Raw genomic sequence first — 20,809 nt, forward strand, 5'->3', positions numbered from 1 at the left:
CAGAGGTGTGTGGCAGACATTGCCATAAAACCTGAAATGCCGCCAAATAAGCGGGAAGGCGGCCAAGGGCTCCTCCTCGAAAACACGGCAGCCGTGCCGCTCGCAATCACCCTTCGCCATCGACGCCAGGCCAGAAGTAATGCCGTGTTGATGCAGACGGTCACGCCACTCGTTTCATGCCATTGGCGCAATCTGACGGTGCTGAAATCGTTTACATCATCGCAAGGAGACCACAACAAACAAGCAGCCTTGCTCTGAAACTGTTGCCGGTTTCAATATGAAGTGGCCACTCCAAACCTCATGTGGCCCATGGGGTGTGCACAAAGCCACGCATGCATTCAGGGCCTCCAAACAGACTCCTATGCGCTAGTTTGCACTTTGGACTTCTACTATTATTAGGACCCTAGGATTCTATTATTATTATAATATATTTCTATCTAACAACACAGAACAAATGCACATGAAGTCCAAATGTCTGGGCTTCGTCTCTGAATACCGGGCTCTTCCCAAGGACCTGGGGTTTTAGAGGCATTTTGCAAAATGTGCGCAGTTCCGAGAAGCACTGCCTTCCTTCTGCAGCATGCGTGTTGAGGTTCTGTCCAAACTAAGTCCTTTCCATTGCTTTGTGAGGTTTCTTGGAATGCCTCCAAGTGCACCAACCACTCTTGGTCCCACTGTTGTCCTGCTTTGCCATAGTCTTTCCATTTCAATGTGTGGGTCCTTGTATTTTGTGAACTTTTCCAACACTTTGTCCTCTACTGTCTCCTGGTACTGCAATGTTTATTATTATTATTTTATTGATACAAAGACAGAGTATGGCACAGCAAACGAGATCTATATGCTGGATTTCGTATCACAGAATCAGAAGTCGAATACTTCCCAAGCGTTTAGGACTGTGTGATGTATTTTCGGATGATGCGTGCAGATCCCTGTCAGGTGGCCTTTTGCAGTTGGCAGATCGTAATTTTGTCAATGTTTATTGTTTCCAAATGCCAGCTGAGATTTTTTGGCATGGAACCCAGTGTGCCAACTACCACCGGGACCACCTGTATTGGTTTTTTCCAGAAGCTTCACAGTTTGATCTTGAGGTCTTGATAACAGCTGAGTTTTTCCAGTTGTTTTTCATCAATGCGACTGTCACCTGGGATGGCAACATCAATGATCCAAACCTTTTTCTTTTCCACAACTGTGATGTCTGGTGTGTTGTGTTCCAGAACTTCGTCAGTCTGGATTCGGAAGTCCCACAGTATCTTTGCGTGCTCATTTTCCAATACTTTTGCAGGTTTGTGATCCCACCAGTTCTTTACTGCTGGGAGGTGGGACTTGAGGCATAAGTTCCAGTGAACCATTTGGGCCACATAGTTGTGCCTCTGTTTGTAGTCTGTCTGTGCAATTTTCTTACAGCAGCTGAGGATATGATCCATGCTTTCGTCAGCTTCCTTGCAGAGTCTGCATTTTGGGTCATCAGCTGATTTTTTTGATCTTGGCCTGAATTGCCTTTGTTCTGATGGCTTGCTCCTGGGCTGCAAGGATCAGGCCTTCTGTCTCCTTCTTCAGGGTCCCATTCGTGAGCCAGAGCCAGGTCTTCTCCTTATCAGATTTTCCTTCAATTTTGTAAAAAAATTGTGCAATGCTTTGTTGTGCCAGCTGTCAGCTCTAGTTTGTAGTGCGGTTTTCTTGTAGTGATTCTTTGTCTGCTGTTTTGAGGAGTTTCTGATTTCTGACTTCAATCAAAACAGGTTCTTCAGCCTTATATATATATAGATATAGAAGATTATATTATATACATTTATATTTATATATATATATTTATATATATTTATATTCTAGTCAGAGTCCCAGAGTTCAATGCTGAGCCTTTGTCGCCCCCTGCAGGTCATCAGATGAGATGCAGGCAGGCCTTCCAAAAGATTTCTGAGTGCTGGTGAGACAGATTCAGGTCAGACTAGATTGCCTTCAGGGTTCCCTCCAACTCTTTAAGATTCAATAAAATTCTCACCATGAGTTGAACCCTGACCTACCTGGCAGGACTGTTATGATATCGCCTTGAGATCCTTGAGCAGAAGAATAGAGTCAAAGCCACAAAGAAATCAAGAACAAGCAGCTTGTGTTGTTGTAACATTTTATAATTTTGCACCTCTCGTTTTGTAGTTAAGGACGGATAATGTGTTCGGGGCAAAAGAAATACCACAGAACGGAACGGGGAGGGGGGAAGGATAGTGGTTAAGGCACCCCTTTCCTCCCCCAGTTCCTGAGGGATTGACGGGAAAATGTGCAAATACTGAAGACACACACGCAAACTCGTACGCATAATACTGTTCGTAACAATGGGAAAATGCGCAATGGAAAACACAAAGGCACAAAAGGCGGGTCAATGTTGCCCATTCCTTGAAGCGATAGGCAGAAATGCCAGTCCAGTCCATGCATCCAAAGAGTTACATCATATTGACCTTTAGACCAGGCATGGCCCAAATTCAGCCCTAGGAATTGTGGGATTTGCAGTCCAAAACACCTGGAGGGAGGGCCGAAGTTGGCCCATGCCTGCTTTAGACCGTGTCCCTCCTCTGAACACAGGGCCTCTTCGCCTTCCTCTTCCTCCTTCTGGCTTTGGCAAGAGTAGGCCTTCCTTTGCGCCGTCACGGTCACTGCCACATCCTCCTCCTCCTCCTCAAACTGTAACCCCGGCTGCCTTTGCCAAGCCCAAGGCTTGCACCAGCTCATCGCTCAGGCCGTTCTTCAAGGTCCGCCTCACTGGAGGAAGAGGAAGGACAAAAAGAGGGTAGGTTATTATAGGGCATAATGATAATAATAATAAACACTATCGGTGATGACAAAATTATCATCTGTCAACTGCAAAAGGCCACCCTACTTGGATCTGCACACATTATTCACACAGTCCTAGACACTTGGGAAGGGTCCGACGTGGGATCCAATACAACAGCCAGCATAAGTGATCTTGTGTTAAACACTATTGTTGAATCTGGGTAGATTCAAACATTATTGTACGGAATACCAGAATCCTCTCTGTAGCCCATTTATATAGGGGCTCTCACATACCAGAGGGTAATTGAGGTTTTATGGCTGGCCAGTTTTATGGCTGGCATCTGTTCTTTGTTAGCGCTTGCTCTGTGTCCAGAGATGTCATAAGATCGGAGATCATGACATCTTGTTTGCTGTGTACTCATCTTGTTGTGCATCAAATAATAATAATAATAATAATAATAATAATAATCATCATCATCATCATCATCATCATCATCATCATCATCATCATCATCTTTATTTATATCCCGCCCCCTCTCCCCAAAGGAACTCCGGGCGGCTTACAACAAACAGCAAATACAATAAATTATATAAAAGACAATAATCACACAACAATTAATAAGACAAAATGGTATACAATATTGTAAACAAAAGTAAATAAATAAATAAATGCCCGTTAGAGCCTACCCTTCTAACTGGCAGCAAGGGGGGAAAACAGTTCTTCCTCCTCCTCTAATTTGGACTTTATTTGTCAAGGTTTTTTTGTTTGAAAGACATAGACTGGATGACTATGTCTTTTGTGGCCAAATTTGGTGTGATTTGGTCCAGTGGTTTTGTTGTTTATTCCATAGTAAAATGTCACATTACATTTTTATATATATAGATGATGGTGATGATGATACCATTTTTAATATAAATAAAATTGTTAAAAAGGAAGAGACTCCAACTCCCAGAAGGCAAAGGGAGAAGTCTTGCCGTAACCCAAAAAGTACCACAATTCCCAAGCTTGACTCCCACCAGGACATATAGGAAAAAGGGGTCGTCACATAGGGTCCCCCCCCCCCACACACACACACAAATAAAGGGGAACATACAGGACTTGCGGTTGAGTCTTGACCGCTTGCGCTCCTTCCCGGCGCCCGGCCGTGCGGGGCTGCTCTGCGTGACGGACTTGACCAGCCGGTCCATGATCTCCTCCTCCTCCTCCGAAGGGCCGCTGGTGGGGGCCACGCGGGGGGGCTCCTCCTCCCCCTCCCCCTCCTGAGGCTGGGCGGGGGCCGTGCTGGGGGGGCTCTGCTTGGAAAACCCTGGAAGAGGGAAATGCAAAATGCAAAGTTATGTACCTGTATACTGAATACATGAAGGTTGTGAGTAAACCAGATATGTTACTTTTAACAGAATCTACTTTTTTTGGGATATTTAAGTTATTATTTAACTGGATTGATAAGTTATGTACCTGTATGCTGAATACATGAAGGTAGCAAGTAAACCAAATATGTTACTTTTAACGCAATCTACTTTTTTTGGGCAATTTAACATTATTTAAATGGATTGATAGGTTATGTACCTGTATGCTGAATACATGAAGGTTGTGAGTAAACCAGATATGTTACTTTTAATGAAATCTACTTTTTTGGGCAATTTAACATTATTTAACTGGATTGATAGGTTATGTACCTGTATGCTGAATACATGAAGGTTGTGAGTAAACCAGATATGTTACTTTTAATGAAATCTACTTTTGGGGCAATTTAACATTATTTAACTGGATTGATAGGTCATGTAGCTGTATGCTGAATACATGAAGGTTGCGAGTAAACCAGATATGTTACTTTTAATGAAATCTACTTTTTTGGGGGGCTATTTATTATTTAACTGGATTGATAAAGTTATGTACCTGTCTGCTGAATACATGAAGGTTGTGAGTAAACCAGATATGTTACTTTTAATGAAATCTACTTTTTTGGGCAATTTAACATTATTTAACTGGATTGATAGGTTATGTACCTGTATGCTGAATACATGAAGGTTGTGAGTAAACCAGATATGTTACTTTTAATGAAATCTACTTTTGGGGCAATTTAACATTATTTAACTGGATTGATAGGTTATGTACCTGTATGCTGAATACATGAAGGTTGCGAGTAAACCAGATATGTTACTTTTAATGAAATCTACTTTTTTGGGGGGCTATTTATTATTTAACTGGATTGATAAAGTTATGTACCTGTCTGCTGAATACATGAAGGTTGTGAGTAAACCAGATATGTTACTTTTAATGAAATCTACTTTTTTGGGCAATTTAACATTATTTAACTGGATTGATAGGTCATGTAGCTGTATGCTGAATACATGAAGGTTGTGAGTAAACCAGATATGTTACTTTTAATGAAATCTACTTTTGGGGCAATTTAACATTATTTAACTGGATTGATAGGTCATGTAGCTGTATGCTGAATACATGAAGGTTGTGAGTAAACCAGATATGTTACTTTTAATGAAATCTACTTTTGGGGCAATTTAACATTATTTAACTGGATTGATAGGTCATGTAGCTGTATGCTGAATACATGAAGGTTGTGAGTAAACCAGATATGTTACTTTTAATGAAATCTACTTTTGGGGCAATTTAACATTATTTAACTGGATTGATAGGTCATGTAGCTGCATGCTGAATACATGAATGTTGTGAGTAAACCAGATATGTTACTTTTAATGAAATCTACTTTTTTGGGCAATTTAACATTATTTAACTGGATTGATAGGCTATATACCTGTATGCTGAATACATGAAGGTTGTGAGTAAACCAGATATGTTACTTTTAACGAAATCTTTTTTGGGGCTATTTAACTTATAATAATAATAATAATTATTATTATTATTATTGAAAACGTTACAGTTATATAAACATATTCTATACATTTCCCCCTCTTTTATTTACATTCACCCCTATTCTCCCCTTCTCCAGAGCCATCTCTTCTTCTGAAGTCCCACCAAAAGTTCAATTCTTCATTTGGAGGTAAATTCCCGTCTTCTTTTTCCAATAATTTTTCTAGAAATGTTCTCCAAATACTTTCAAAGTCATTTCTCCCATAAAATTTTTCCACCTCCTTGTCCCCTTGGAAGCTCCAGCACAAAGCCACAGCTCCCCAACACATACTCCCAAGAGACCCCTTGGCTGACCTCTGCTGCCCCGGGACCGGCGTCCGGAGGGCTCCGAAGGGGCGATGAGGATGCTGGCCATGCTCTGGTGCCCAGCTTCGTCCTTCTGCTGGAGGCGGGTAGAGAGCACGGCGGGCGGGGGGTCATCTTCGACCTTCTGGCCGGTGGAGAATCTCTCCATCTGAAGGAGAGGAAGAAGCAGCACCAATGATGAAAGGGCAAAGCCATATATGTATACAACTCGGCCATCCAGGTGTTTTGGATTCCACAATTCCTAGGCTGTCAGGAATTGTGGGAGTTGGAGTCCAAAACACCTTGCGGGAGGGCCTATTAAGTTATATAAAAATCTGGGTTAAGTGTATGCGAGGATGACTACTAAGGTTACCGCAGATGTATGCGTGTGAAGAATGAATCCATACGCAGATGCATTGCATGTGTCAATAAAAGCAAATCAAGGACTAATTGCCATTCTGGGACAGAGTGAAGAAGGGGGCAAGGAAGACATCATTCCAGCATGTCTCCTGTGTCAATATAACAATATAATAATATATAATACTAATATTAGGCTATACTAATAATATAATATATTGTTTATACATATAATATTGATAATAATATTATAATGTAATACAATATAATAATAATGATAATACACTATTATAAATATATATTATATGTTACTTGTAATATTACTAATAATACTCCAATATAATGGTATAGTACAATATACAGTAGAGTCTCACTTATCCAACACTCACTTAACCAATGTTCAGGATTATCCAACGCATTTTTGTAGTCAAAGTTTTCAATGCATTGTGATATTTTGGTGCTAAATTCGTAAATACAGTAATTACTACATAGCATTAATGTGTAATGAACTACTTTTTCTGGAAAATTTGTTGTATAACATGTTTTGGTGCTTAATTTGTAAAATCATAACCTTTTTTGATGTTTAATAGGCTTTTTCCTAATCTCTCCTCATTATCCTACATATTCGCTTATCCAACGTTCTGCCGGCCCGTTTATGTTGGATAAGCAAGACTCTACTGTACTTATATTGTGCTATGCTAATAATATAATATATGGTATGTACATATAACATACAATTATATATAATATAGTATAATATAATATATAATACTAATATTATGCTATACTTATAATATAATATATTGTTTATACATATAATATTAATTATAATATTATAATGTAATACAATATAATAATAATACACTATTATAATCGTATATTATGTATTACATGTAACATTACTAATAATATTACAATATAGTGGTATAGTACAATATAGTTATAAATAATATTGTGCTATACTAATAAAATAATATATTGTATGTATATATAACTGGTAAGCTGCCCTGAGTCCCCTTCGGGGTGAGAAGGACAGGATATAAATGTCGCTAATAAAATAAATAAATAAATAAATAAATAAATAAAAATAAATATAGCTCTTTACAAACCCTTGTTATAGGTGCTGGGCTGTCTGCATTTTCCTGCATATTGTAGGTATTATGTGCTCTGGAAAAGGCCATTTGTTTTGCATATAACGTTGCTAAGCTGAATATAAGCTGTATTTTATTTTGCATTACTGAAAAACTGTGTTTTTGCTCCGTTTGTAAAAGGCTGTTTGGTTTCTCTGATGGAACTCTGCCGGAAAGAGTAAAGTACAGTAGAGTCTCACTTATCCAACATAAACGGGCCGGTAGAACGTTGGATAAGTGAATATGTTGGATAATAAGGAGAGATTAAGAAAAAGCCTATTAAACATCAAAATAGGTTATGATTTTACAAATTAAGCACCAAAACATCATGTTAGACAACAAATTGGACAAAAAAGTAGTTCAATACGCAGTAATGTTATGTTGTAATTACTGTATTTACAAAATTAGCACCAAAATATCACGTTATATTGAAAACATTGACTACAAAAATGCGTTGGATAATCCAGAACGTTGGATAAGCGAGTGTTGGATAAGTGAGACTCTACTGTATATATAACTGGTAAGCTGCCCTGAGTCCCCTTCGGGGTGAGAAGGACAGGATATAAATGTCGCTAATAAAATAAATAAATAAATAAATAAATAAAAATAAATATAGCTTTTTACAAACCCTTGTTATAGGTGCTGAGCTGTCTGCATTTTCCTGCATATTGTAGGTATTATGTGCTCTGGAAAAGGTAATTTGTTTTGCATATAACTTTGCTAAGCTGAATATAAGCTGTATTTTATATTGCATTACTGAAAAACAGTGTTTTTGCTCCGTTTGTGAAAGGCTGTTTGGTTTCTCTGCTGGAACTCTGCCGGAAAGAGTAAAGTATTTTCTTTTGTGACCCTGGTGTTATTTTGTGTTCAAAGGGATTGCAACTGGAAAGCACAGAAGGACTTTTAAGTTTTGTGCTGTGAGGGACGGATTGTTTTTCTGGCACTAATCGCAACAAGGCCAACACTCCACTCCCCACACCAACAACAATGCCACTCTCCCCAATGGCCACATGGGTGCCGACCGACCTCGGTGATCATCCTCCCGCGAGTCTTGGTCCGCTCGCGATGCGCCGCCCGCTTCTTGCGCTGCTGCAGGACCCGCTCGCGGCACGTCCGGAACTCCAGCGCAAACTCCCGCAGAGTCCGGCAGAAGCCCGTGGCCTTCAGCTCCTGCGCTGAGCGCCGGTCGTAGCCCAGGAAGCGCAGGAAGGAGCGGAACCTGTACATTAAAATAGGAGGACAAATAGAGGGAACCACTTTGACTTCTTTCCTCCTCTTTCTGTATTTCCCCCTTTCCTTCCTTTCTTCCCTTTCTCCCTATAGGAACTCAAGGTGGATAAAGGCCACCTTCCTGGCTGTAAGGAGAGCTGTTCAACAGTGGCAGTATTAGAAGCAAATACTTAATTTTTTTTTTCTAAAAAGGGAATATTTAACTAAAGGTGCAACTACATTGTAAAATTAATGCAGCTTGACACCCCTTTAACCGCAAGGGGCCAACTCCCAGGAGCTCATAGCATTGAGCCAAAACTGCTGCTATTATTATTATTATTGACACAACGACGTTGTATGACACAGCAAACAAGATAGATATGCTGGGTTTCGTTTCACAAAACCACAAGTCGAACACTTCCCAAGTGTCTAGAACTGTGTGATGTATTTTCGGATGATGCGTGCAGATCCCAGCAGGGTGGCTTTTTGCAGTTGGCAGATGGTGATTTTGTCAATGTCTATTGTTTCCAAATGCCGGCTGAGATCTTTCGGCACGGCACCCAGTGTGCCCATCACCACCGGGACCACCTGCACTGGTTTCTGCCAGAGTCTTTGAAGTTCAATCTTGAGGTCCTGATAGCGGCTGAGTTTTTCCTGTTGTTTTTCGTCAATGCGACTGTCACCTGGGATGGCAACATCAATGATCCAAACCTTGTTCTTTTCCACAACTGTGATGTCTGGTGTGTTGTGTTCCAGAACTTTGTCAGTCTGGATTCGGAAGTCCCACAGTATCTTTGCGTGCTCATTTTCCAATACTTTTGCAGGTTTGTGATCCCACCAGTTCTTTGCTGCTGGCAGGTGGTACTTGAGGCATAAGTTCCAATGAATCATTTGGGCCACATAGTTGTGCCTCTCTATTATTATTATTATTATTATTATTATTATTATTATTATTTATTTATTTATTTTTAAAACAGTGGAATTCAGAGTGTAGTGGAGGCTCCTTCCTTAGAGGCTTTGAAACAAGCTGGATGACCATCTGTTTGGGGGGGGCTTTGATTGTAGTTTTTCTGCCTGGCAGAAGGGAATCAGACTGGATGATTCTACAATGATTATCATCCTAATCATAATCATCATCATCGTCGTTGTCAATATTAGCTATCTGTCAGGACTGGATTATTTTATGATGATGGTGATGATGATCATCATCATCATCATTATAATCATCATCATCATCAATATTATTGAGGCTGGATGGCCACCTGTCAGGAGTGCTTTGATTGTGGTTTTCCTGCATGGCAGAAGGGGATCAGACTGGATTATTCTATGATGATGGTGATGGTGATGATGATGATGATCATCATCAATATTATTGAGGCTGGATGGCTATCTGTCAGGAGTGCTTTGATTGTGCTTTTCTTGCATGGCAGAAGGGGATCAGACTGGATTATTCTATGATGATGGTGATGGTGATGATGATGATCATCATCAATATTATTGAGGCTGGATGGCCACCTGTCAGGAGTGCTTTGATTGTGGTTTTCCTGCATGGCAGAAGGGGATTGGACTGGATTATTCTATGATGATGATGATGGTGATGATCGTCATCATCATCATCATCAATATTATTGAGGCTGGATGGCCATCTGTCAGGAGTGCTTTTATTGTGCTTTTCCTGCATGGTAGAAGGGGATTGGACTGGATTATTCTATGATGATGATGATGATGATTATGATGATCGTCATCATCATCATCATCATCAATATTATTGATGCTGGATGGCCACCTGTCAGGAGTGCTTTGATTGTGGTTTTCCTGCATGGTAGAAGGGGATTGGACTGGATTATTCTATGATGATGATAATAATAATAATAATAATAATCATCATCATCATCAATATTATTGAGGTTGGATGGCCATCTGTCGAGAGTGCTTTGACTGTGCTTTTTCTGCACAGCAGAAGGGGATCAGACTGGATTATTCTATGATCATCATCATCATCATCATCATCAATATTATTGAGGCTGGATGGCCATCTGTCAGGACTGCTTTGATTGTGCTTTTCCTGCATGGCAGAAGGGAGTTGTACTAAATGGCCCATGCGGTCTCTTCCACCTCTAGGATTCTGTGACAAGCCCCCCCCCCCCGCCCCACTCTACCTGTTGAGGACGCGCCTGTGCACCACCTTGAGGATGACGATCTTCTGTGTGGAGGCCTGCAGGAAGTCGGTCAGCTTGGCCTTGAGGGCCGGCTTGAGGTCGTGCTTGGCCACTGCCTTCAGGCTCTCCCAGGCGGCCCGGCACCTCCGCTCCAGCTGCAGCAGCCCTTCCGCCAGGTCCTCAAAGTCCACCTGAAGGAGGCGGAATGGAGGGAGGGAGATGAAGTCTCTTTACATCACAAACTACACACTGTCCAGATGATCCAATGTAAAAATTCATTAAAAGCAGAGTATAATAAAAGCTGGTTATAGGAAAAGCAAGCAAATATAAAAAAGGATTCAAAGTTCAAAAGTTGTGTCCATAAAAGCCAAAGTCCAAAACTCCATTCAAAGAAAGTCTCTAAAATAATTCCACTGAGATATTCAAAAACAAGGTACATAAATCCAAAGCCAGCAAAACTACGCCTCACAAGACCAGGATGCAGGAGTTGCTGGAAAACTGGAGTACATGAATTACATGACACCATGAGCTCTTGACCTGACTGCGGTGTTGCTCTCACAAAGAGCATGCCAGCATAAACTACTTTTTAAAAAGCCAAAATCCCTCCCATGACATCATTTCTTCTGCACTTGGTTTCCCACTCTTTATCTCTAAATCGCTTGGAGGAGCAAGTCTTTAATTGCAGGCCCTGTTGTCTCAACTGCAATCTCTCTGACTTCGACAGACATTTGACTTCCACATTTCCCTCAATCTGGACTTCTGGCAGGTTCCCATGGGTACGGATCTCGCCTTCACCGTTCTCTTGAGAACAACCAGAAAATTCCAAAACATTTCTCTCGGGGGCCTCTGAATCTCTCCCAGCATCCCTTTCCTCATTTTCTGAGCGCTCTGAATCAGACCAGGCTACAACAGGAGAAAGGGGGTGCCATGGGGGACTGCCCTCCTGTGAGGAAGCCCCAGCCCATCCTCACCTTGGCCGAGCGCGTGATGGCAGGAATCTCCGAGTAGAGGTCCGTGGAGTCCGGGAACTTCTCCACCACAAAGTGGCAGAGGTGGTGCAGCAGCGTCTGCCGGTGGACGGTGTCCTTCACCTCCGAGACCTTGGCCAGGTAGCTCAGCTCAAAGCCCCGGCTCTGTGGCAGGAGGACTGGGTTAAGTAGTGTATTTATTTATGTATTTATTTACCATATTTATATTTTGCCTTTCTCACGCTCTGAGAGGACCCAAGGTGGCATATGCAGATACCTTCTAAAATATAAATGGAATGGACCTCCCCTCTAGAGCAGGCATGGGCCAACTTCGGCCATCCCTCCAGGTGTTTTGAGAGTTGAGAGTCCAAAACACCTGGAGGGATGGCCAAAGTTGACCCATGCCTGCTCTAGATCAACCGCTTGCTAACTGCAAGGATCTGCAGCAAAAGCATCCCTAATATGTGCCCTTTTCTGCTCTGATCAAACACCTTGGAACACTATCTTCCACTGACCAATGGCTTTTAAGATAGCCCATGCCTTTCCAATATTTAACCAGAGTCTCCTTTTTTACCACTTGAATCTAGTGGTTTGGATTGGCAACAATGACAACAAACTCAAAAAGCTCTCGTATTATATCTTTGCCATTTCCGATGTAAAGAAGCTGTCCCAACCATCCCCTTGTTTACCTGATGCCTTTTGTCAAGGTAATGGTTAAATGTAGTGAAATGTTTAATTCATTGTTGCTATGTAAGTGTGGAAATTTGCTCCGGTAAGCATTCCAGTGCTGAAGTAGTTAATCGCATAGAGCAATGATTTACTGCTAGAGAGGAAAGGAATGAGACTTCCGCTTCTTGTCTACCTAGAAGGAAGCATGTAACTGAGAATGGAATCTTGGGAGGCGTTATTCTTTTCTGATAAGAGCTCTTTCTAGTCACCATTAATCTCTCTGTACAAGCAACATGTGTCCGAAGCAGCAGTGGCTGCTATCTATCTAAACAGATGTACTGCCGAGATCGCAGACAGCGATGCAGTCTAATTTGTTCATGCTGCCAAGCAGATGCTGAGTTTGCCGAATGGAGGGGAATATTGAGACAGAAGGATGTGAGTCTCAATTCATTCACCTCACATCCATCATTCACACATCGACACCTTCCCCCTCTCTGAGCCAAAAGGCCACTGCCTTTGTTGCTAGGAGACCATGTATCTCTACGGTATGCTTGGCCCAGAGGCCCAAACACAGTCACCCCATTCCCACAGCCCCAGCTCTTCTCACCTGGGATCCATTCAGGAAGTTGCCCATGGCCAGGAGCGTGGCAAGGACGCACTTGAAGGTCCGGTTTTGGGCCAGCTGCTCCATCCCAAGCTTCAGGTCATACAGAGGCTCTGCAATCTCCTGCAAGGAAAGAGACCAAGATAAAGAGAGAGACATGCAAAGGTAGGGGGTTAAGTTGTCGTGGGGGGGGGGGGGGGAGAGAATGTTGGATAAGCAAAAATGTTGGATAATAAGGAGGAATTAAGGAAAAACCTATTAAATGTCAAATTACATTATGATTTTACAAATTAAGCACAAAAACATGATGTTTTACAACAAACTGACAGAAAAAACAGTTCAGTTACACTGTAACGTTTTGTAGTACAGTAGAGTCTCACTTATCCAAGCCTTGCTTATCCAAGCCATTTTTGTAGTCAATGTTTGCAATATATTGTGATATTTTGGTGCTAAATTCGTAAATACAGTAATTACAACATAACATTACTGCGTATTGAACTACTTTTTCTGTCAAATTTGTTGTATAACATGAAGTGCTGGTGCTTAATTTGTAAAATCATAACCCAATTTGATGTTTAATAGGCTTTTCCTTAATCTCTCCTTATTATCCAACATATTCGCTTATCCAACAATCTGCTGGCCCGTTTACGTTGGATAAGTGAGACTCTACTGTACATACAATATATTATATTATTAGCATAGCACAATATTAGCATTATATATTACTAAATTGAAATATACCACTATACTGTAATATTTTTAGTAATATTATATGTAATATAGAAAATATATAATTCATATTATTATATGGTATTATTATTAGTGTTATATTGTATTACATTATAATATTATTTATTTATTTATTTATTTCAAATATTTCTATCCCGCCCTTCTCACCCGGAGGGACTCAGGGCGGCGTACAATTGGCAACAATTCGATGCCGATACATCATTAAAAACAACAACATATAAAAATACAACCAATTAAATACAGTATAAAATATAAAACATAAAACGTGTTTAAAATCCGTTCGTCCAATATCCTCCAACTTTATCCATATAACAATCTGGGTCGTCTTTATCATTTATTCATTAAAAGCCATTTATTCATTAAAAGCATTTATTCATTATCAATATTATATGTATAAACAAAATATTATATTATAAAATCGAGGGCGGGGGCCAGGTAAATGACCTTGGAGGCCCGCATCCGGCCCCCGGGCCTTAGTTTGGGGACCCCTGAGTTACACTGCAACGTTTTGTAGTAATTACTGTATTTACGAATCTAGCACCAAAACATCGCAGTGTATTGAAAACATTGCCTACAAAAACATTAACTACTAAAAGGTAGACTGCGTTGGATAATATAGAACGTTGGATAAGCGAGACTCTACTGTATATGCTTTTTACTTTAATAGAGCTCTTGGCTGCTTCTCCCTCCCAAATCCCTTCACTGTCTTCTCGCTCCCTCCTCTCCTTTCTTCAATCCGTTCTTTCCCTTCCTCTTGCCAAATTCGCTCTGTGCATCTCTGCAAAAGGACACCCACCTGCTCCATGGCCTCGTAGTCCAGCTTGAAGGCCCAGAGCTGGAGCCGGGCCTTGAGCTCCGCGATGGAGGAGAGCGCCAGGAGGAACTGCTCCGCGGAGCCCAGCGGGACGTCCGGGCTGCTCAGTTGCGCCTCCTGGATCTTCTGCCGCTCCTCCTCCGTCGGCACCATCGTCAGGATTTTCTGCCATAAAACAATGACACTTGTTAGGGATAGCTAACACTCCAGAAGACAGGAGCAGAATTCAAAACGATCTTGACAGACTAGAGAGATGGGCCAAAACTAACAAAATGAAGTTCAACAGGGACAAATGCAAGATACTTCACTTCGGCAGAAAAAATGGAAATCAAAGATACAGAATGGGGGACGAGGCCTGGCTTGACAGCAGTGTGTGCGAAAAAGACCTTGGAGTCCTCGTGGACAACAAGTTAAACATGAGCCAACAATGTGATGCGGCTGCTAAAAAAGCCAATGGGATTCTGTCCTGCATCAAGAGGGGAATAGCGTCTAGATCCAGGGAAGTCCTGCTCCCCCTTATTCTATTCTGCCTTGGTCAGACCACACCTGGAATCACACTGTGTCCAATTTTGGGCACCACAGTTGAAGGGAGATGTTGACAAGCTGGAAAGCGTCCAGAGGAGGGCGACTAAAATGATGAAGGGTCTGGAGAACAAGAATCCCTATGAGGAGCGGCTTAAAGAGCTGGGCATGTTTAGCCTGCAGAAGAGAAGGCTGAGAGGAGACATGATAGCCATGTACAAATACGTGAAGGGAAGTCATAGGGAAGAGGGAGCAAGCTTGTTTTCTGCTGCCCTGCAGACTAGGACACAATGGAGCAATGGCTTCAAACGACAGGAAAGGAGATTCCACCTGAACATCAGGAAGAACTTCCTCACTGTGAGAAGGGCTGTTCGACAGTGGAACTCTCTCCCCGGGGCCGTGGTGGAGGCTCCTTCTTTGGAGGCTTTTAAGCAGACGCTGGATGGCCATCTGTCGGGGGTGCTTTGAATGCGATTTCCTGCTTCTTAGCAGGGGGTTGGACTAGATGGCCCATGTGGTCTCTTCCAACTCTACTATTCTATGATTCTATGACTTCAGAGATGTGCAGCCCAAGCACATGGTCCCACTTCCAGGTGCTTCCCCATTGATTATTTTCATGCATCGCGATGGGGAGAGGGGCGTCTTTCTCTCCTAGAGTCTCACTTCAATCCATGCAAAGACTCACCTCGATTCCTTCCTTATTAATGGCGAACTCGTCAAAGTTGAGGATGGCCTGCTTGATGATGTGGACGGGCGGCAGGACGGTCAGCCCGATGTTGATGGCGTTGCTCCGCTTGGGGTCCAGCACCACCAGCAGCTTCTTCCCATCCGCAGCTTTCTTGGGGGTAGCCGGGGACAAGGAAGACAATATATATCATTATTATTATTAATATTAATACTATTATACTATTACCATTATCATTATATTTATTTATAACCCGCCTTTGTATCCTGCTTGTTGATTTTAATAATTGTTTTTATTGATGTTGATGTTTTTTACTGGGATAATTGTTTTATTGCTTTGTTACTGTTATTTGTTTGTTTTATCGGGCCTGGCCCCATGTAAGCCGCCCCGAGTCCCTTCGGGGAGATGGGGCGGGGTATAAAAATAAAGTTATTATTATTATTATTATAAGGAGACTCTATTATTATTATTATTATTATTATTATTATTATTATTATTATTATTATTATTATCAACACAACGACGTTGTATGGCACAGCAAACAAGATAGATATGCTGGATTTCGTTTCGCAAAACCACAAGTCGAACACTTCCCAAGTGTCTAGGACTGTGTGATGTATTTTCTGATGATGTGTGCAGATCCCAGTAGGGTGGCCTTTTGCAGTTGGCAGATGGTGATTTTGTCAATGTCTATTGTTTCCAAATGCCGGCTGAGATCTTTTGGCACAGCACCCAGTGTGCCCATCACCACCGGGACCACCTGTACTGGTTTCTGCCAGAGTCTTTGAAGTTCAATCTTGAGGTCCTGATAGCGGCTGAGTTTTTCCTGTTGTTTTTCATCTATGCGACTGTCACCTGGGATGGCAACATCAATGATCCAAACCTTGGATTATTATTATTATTATTATTATTATTATTATTATTATTATTATTATTATTATTATTATTAAGTTTATTTATATCCTGCTTTTTCTCCCTATAAGGAGACTCATATATTACTACTATTATGCTACAGTAGAGTCTCACTTATCCAACATTTGCCTATCCAACGTTCTGGATTATCAAACGCAGTAGTCAATGTTTTTGTAGTCAATGTTTTCAATATATTGTGATATTTTGGTGCTAAATTTGTAAATACAGTAATTACTACATAGCATTACTATGTGTTGAACTACTTTTTTTTGTCAAATTTGTTGTATAACATGATGTTTTGGTGCGTAATTTGTAAAATAATAACCAAATTTGATGTTTAATAGGCTTTTCCTTAATCCCTCATTATCCAACATATTCACTTATCCAACGTTCTGCCGGCCCGTTTAGCTTGGATAAGTGAGACTCTACTGTATTACCATTATTATTATGTTTATTTATAACCCGCCTTTTCCTTCCATAAGGAGACTCTTCCATTATTATTATTATTACTACTACTACTACTACGACTACTATTTTGATTATTTATACCCCGCTTTTTCTCCCCATAAGGAGACTCATATAGTATTACTATTATACTATTACTATTATGGAGCCCCCGGTGGTGCAGGGGGTTAAACCGCTAAGCTGCTGAAAGGTTGGCAGTTCGAAACTGGAGAGCGGGGTGAGCTCCCACTGCTAGCCCCAGCTTCTGCCAACCCAGAAGTTCAAAAACATGCAAATGTGAGTAGATCAATAGGTACCGCTCTGGCGGGAAAGTAAAGGCACTCCATGCAGTCATGCTGGCCACATGACCTAGGAGGCGTCTATGGATGACGCCAGCTCAAAAAAGGAGATGAGCACCAACCCACAGAGTCGGACATGACTGGATATAACGTATGGGGAAAACCTTTACCTTTGCCTATTACTATTATGTTTATTTATACCTTGCTTTTTCTCTCCATAAAGAGATGCTATTATTATTATTATCCTGCTTTTTCTCTCCATAAAGATATGCTATTATTATTGTATGACACAGCAAACAAGATAGACATGCTGGATTATCTTGTTTGCTGTGTCATACAATAATAATAGCATATCTACCCTGCTTTTTCTCTCCATAAAGAGATGCTATTATTATTATTATTATTATTATTATTATTATTATTATTATTCTTTTTCTTTTTCTCTCCATAAAGATATGCTATTATTATTATTATTATTATTATTATTATTATTATTATTATTATTATATTTATTTATACCCTGCTTTTTCTCTCCATAAGGAGACTCATATATCATCATTATTATTATTATTATTATTATTATTATTATTATTATTATTATTATTATTATTATTATTATTATATTTATACCCTGCTTTTTCTCTCCATAACAGACTCATATATCTACTCTCATTGGATGACCAGGAAGGAGGGGGTCAAGGGCCGGTCCTACCTTGCTGCCGAGCGACTCCTTGGCCTTGGACTCGAAGAGGTGTCCCAGTTTGGCCGCGTCCACCTCCACCGCCTCCAGGGAGGCCCACAGTGTGGCCGCCCCAAAACGCCCTCCGCTGACTTGACCCTCGGGACCTTTGATCTCCTTCCAGAAGAGCTTGACCGTCTTCTTCTTGGCCATCGTGGTGGTGGCTGGAGAGGGGGGGTCGTGCCCGGGCGCCAAGGGTGGGGGGCCGGGGGGGAGGAGGGGAGGCGGGGGAGGAGGAGGAGGGCAGCCGGGGAGGGGAGGGGGCGGAGGGGGCGGGGGTCCGGCCAACCCCGTGGCCCCCCAGGACAGTATCGGCCCTTCCTCCTCCTCCGTGACATCCTCGTCCTCCTCTTCGCCCAAGTCCGAGAAGTCCAGGTCACGAATCTTCAGTGTTGGAGGGCCAGAGGGACCCCCGATGTCCTTCCCGAAGGGTCCCAGCAGTGTCCGCTCCAGGCTCTGCAGGCTGGACTCAGCATCCAGGCTGAACTGTGCCCTCAGCGCCCGGACGGCCGGCAACTGGACGCCTTCCGCTTCTGGAGTCCTCTTTTCCTCTTCAGGAAGGCGACCTCGACTCTCTTCTGCATGCAAAAGCGGGGTCTGCGTCCATGGAGGCGAATGCTGCTGGTGTTGGCTTTGGGGGCCCTTCTTCTCAGGAGGAGTCGGGGTCCTCAATGGAGGGGGGCACCGGGCGGCAGGGGGTGGCTCCTCGACCTCTGTGTCATCGCAGGAACCCGCAAGTGACGGCGTCCTTGGCTCTTCCTCGTTGGCACCCTGCGCAGCCCCTTCGCTCCACTTTCCTGAGGACAGAGAGGCAGGCGTTATGGCCAGAAGCTCAGGCTTTTAAATGGACATAAAGATAATAATAATCGTTATTATCATTCTGCGAGGGCTGAATGAAAAGTAATGCCTCCACCTGCATAACTTCTCAAGAGATGGCAGTCCTGTTCTGTGGCAGGTACTGGCTTGTTCAGTTGACTCTCCTCTACAGTGAGTTCCATTTGGCGGAAAGCCTTAGCATTGAACGGTTGTGTTGTTAAAGTACGAAGTATGGAACCCTATGCAGATAGGGAAGCCTTAGCATTGAACGGTTGTGTTGTTAAAGTACGAAGTATGGAACCCTATGCAGATAGGGAAGCCTTAGCATTGAACGGTTGTGTTGTTAAAGTACGAAGTATGGAACCCTATGCAGATAGGGAAGCCTTAGCATTGAACGGTTGTGTTGTTAAAGTACGAAGTATGGAACCCTATGCAGATAGGGAAGCCTTAGCATTGAACGGTTGTGTTGTTAAAGTACGAAGTATGGAACCCTGTGCAGATAGGGAAGCCTTAGCATTGAACGGTTGTGTTGTTAAAGTACGAAGTATGGAACCCTGTGCAGATAGGGAAGCCTTAGCATTGAACGGTTGTGTTGTTAAAGTACGAAGTATGGAACCCTATGCAGATAGGGAAGCCTTAGCATTGAACGGTTGTGTTGTTAAAGTACGAAGTATGGAACCCTATGCAGATAGGGAAGCCTTAGCATTGAACGGTTGTGTTGTTAAAGTACGAAGTATGGAACCCTGTGCAGATAGGGAAGCCTTAGCATTGAACGGTTGTGTTGTTAAAGTACGAAGTATGGAACCCTGTGCAGATAGGGAAGCCTTAGCATTGAACGGTTGTGTTGTTAAAGTACGAAATATGGAACCCTGTGCAGATAGGGAAGCCTTAGCATTGAACGGTTGTGTTGTTAAAGTACGAAGTATGAAACCCTCTGCAGATAGGGAAGCCTTAGCATTGAACGGTTGTGTTGTTAAAGTACGAAGTATGAAACCCTCTGCAGATAGGGAAGCCTTAGCATTGAACGGTTGTGTTGTTAAAGTACGATGTATGGAACCCTATGCAGATAGGGAAGCCTTAGCATTGAACGGTTGTGTTGTTAAAGTACGAAGTATGGAACCCTGTGCAGATAGGGAAGCCTTAGCATTGAACGGTTGTGTTGTTAAAGCGCAAAGTATGGAACCCTGCGCAGACGGTCGGTCAATGCAACTTAAGCAAAGTCACTGAATTCTTGGCAGCAGAAGGTGTCACCCCAAAGGAGAAAGGCGTCACCTTCATTCTCGTAACGTGAGAGGAGTTCCTGGCAAATTTCAAGTCTGTGCGGCTTCATTTCAGGTGTCAGCATCCTGGGGGGTACCCATCGTGCACAGATCTTCCGATAGCCAAGCAAAGCAATAATGTGACCCACATGTTCTTGTGAAATGCCGATGATACTTTAAATTTCTCTCTGAGTGATATGATGATCGTCCTGAATCAATCTGTCAACCTTTTGCTTGTGAAACTTGGTGGTTGCTGTCACAGGACGTCCAACTCTTTGTTTGTCATGCAAGTCAGATGTTCCCACCTCAACGTCTTTAAACTTACTCGCACAACGACGCAAAGGACTCACATCAACCATTCTCAGATGGATCTCCTTTGGGGCGACACTTTCTGCTGTCAAGAATTCAATGGCTGCATGTTGCTTAAGTCGCATTGACCAACCATCTGTGCAGGGTTCCATACTTCGCACTTTAACAACACAACCATTCAATGCTAAGGCTTCCCACCAAATGGAACTGTAGAGGAGAGTCTACT

The 20,809-nt window shown here is 42.2% G+C and overlaps 1 protein-coding gene across 2 annotated transcripts in view; it reads right to left on the bottom strand.

Annotated features, from left to right (window-relative positions):
- Nucleotides 1–2,105: 2,105 nt before the first annotated feature.
- The window catches only part of fhod1 (formin homology 2 domain containing 1), a 50,148-nt gene continuing 31,444 nt past the window's right edge, over nt 2,106–20,809 (bottom strand). For both annotated transcript variants that reach the window (XM_062961646.1, XM_062961645.1), the window contains 10 exons: nt 18,173–18,996; nt 15,806–15,958; nt 14,581–14,763; nt 13,038–13,157; nt 11,765–11,926; nt 10,794–10,984; nt 8,452–8,644; nt 5,948–6,107; nt 3,858–4,070; nt 2,106–2,751 (listed from right to left, as the gene is read on the bottom strand). In XM_062961646.1, coding sequence (XP_062817716.1) covers nt 2,669–2,751; nt 3,858–4,070; nt 5,948–6,107; nt 8,452–8,644; nt 10,794–10,984; nt 11,765–11,926; nt 13,038–13,157; nt 14,581–14,763; nt 15,806–15,958; nt 18,173–18,996 — 2,282 coding nt within the window. In that variant the 3' untranslated portion in view covers nt 2,106–2,668. The remainder of the gene's footprint in view (nt 2,752–3,857; nt 4,071–5,947; nt 6,108–8,451; nt 8,645–10,793; nt 10,985–11,764; nt 11,927–13,037; nt 13,158–14,580; nt 14,764–15,805; nt 15,959–18,172; nt 18,997–20,809) is intronic.

Source organism: Anolis carolinensis, unplaced genomic scaffold (genome assembly GCF_035594765.1).
Source record: "Anolis carolinensis isolate JA03-04 unplaced genomic scaffold, rAnoCar3.1.pri scaffold_9, whole genome shotgun sequence".
In the NCBI taxonomy this organism is placed as follows: Eukaryota; Metazoa; Chordata; class Lepidosauria; order Squamata; family Dactyloidae; genus Anolis; species Anolis carolinensis.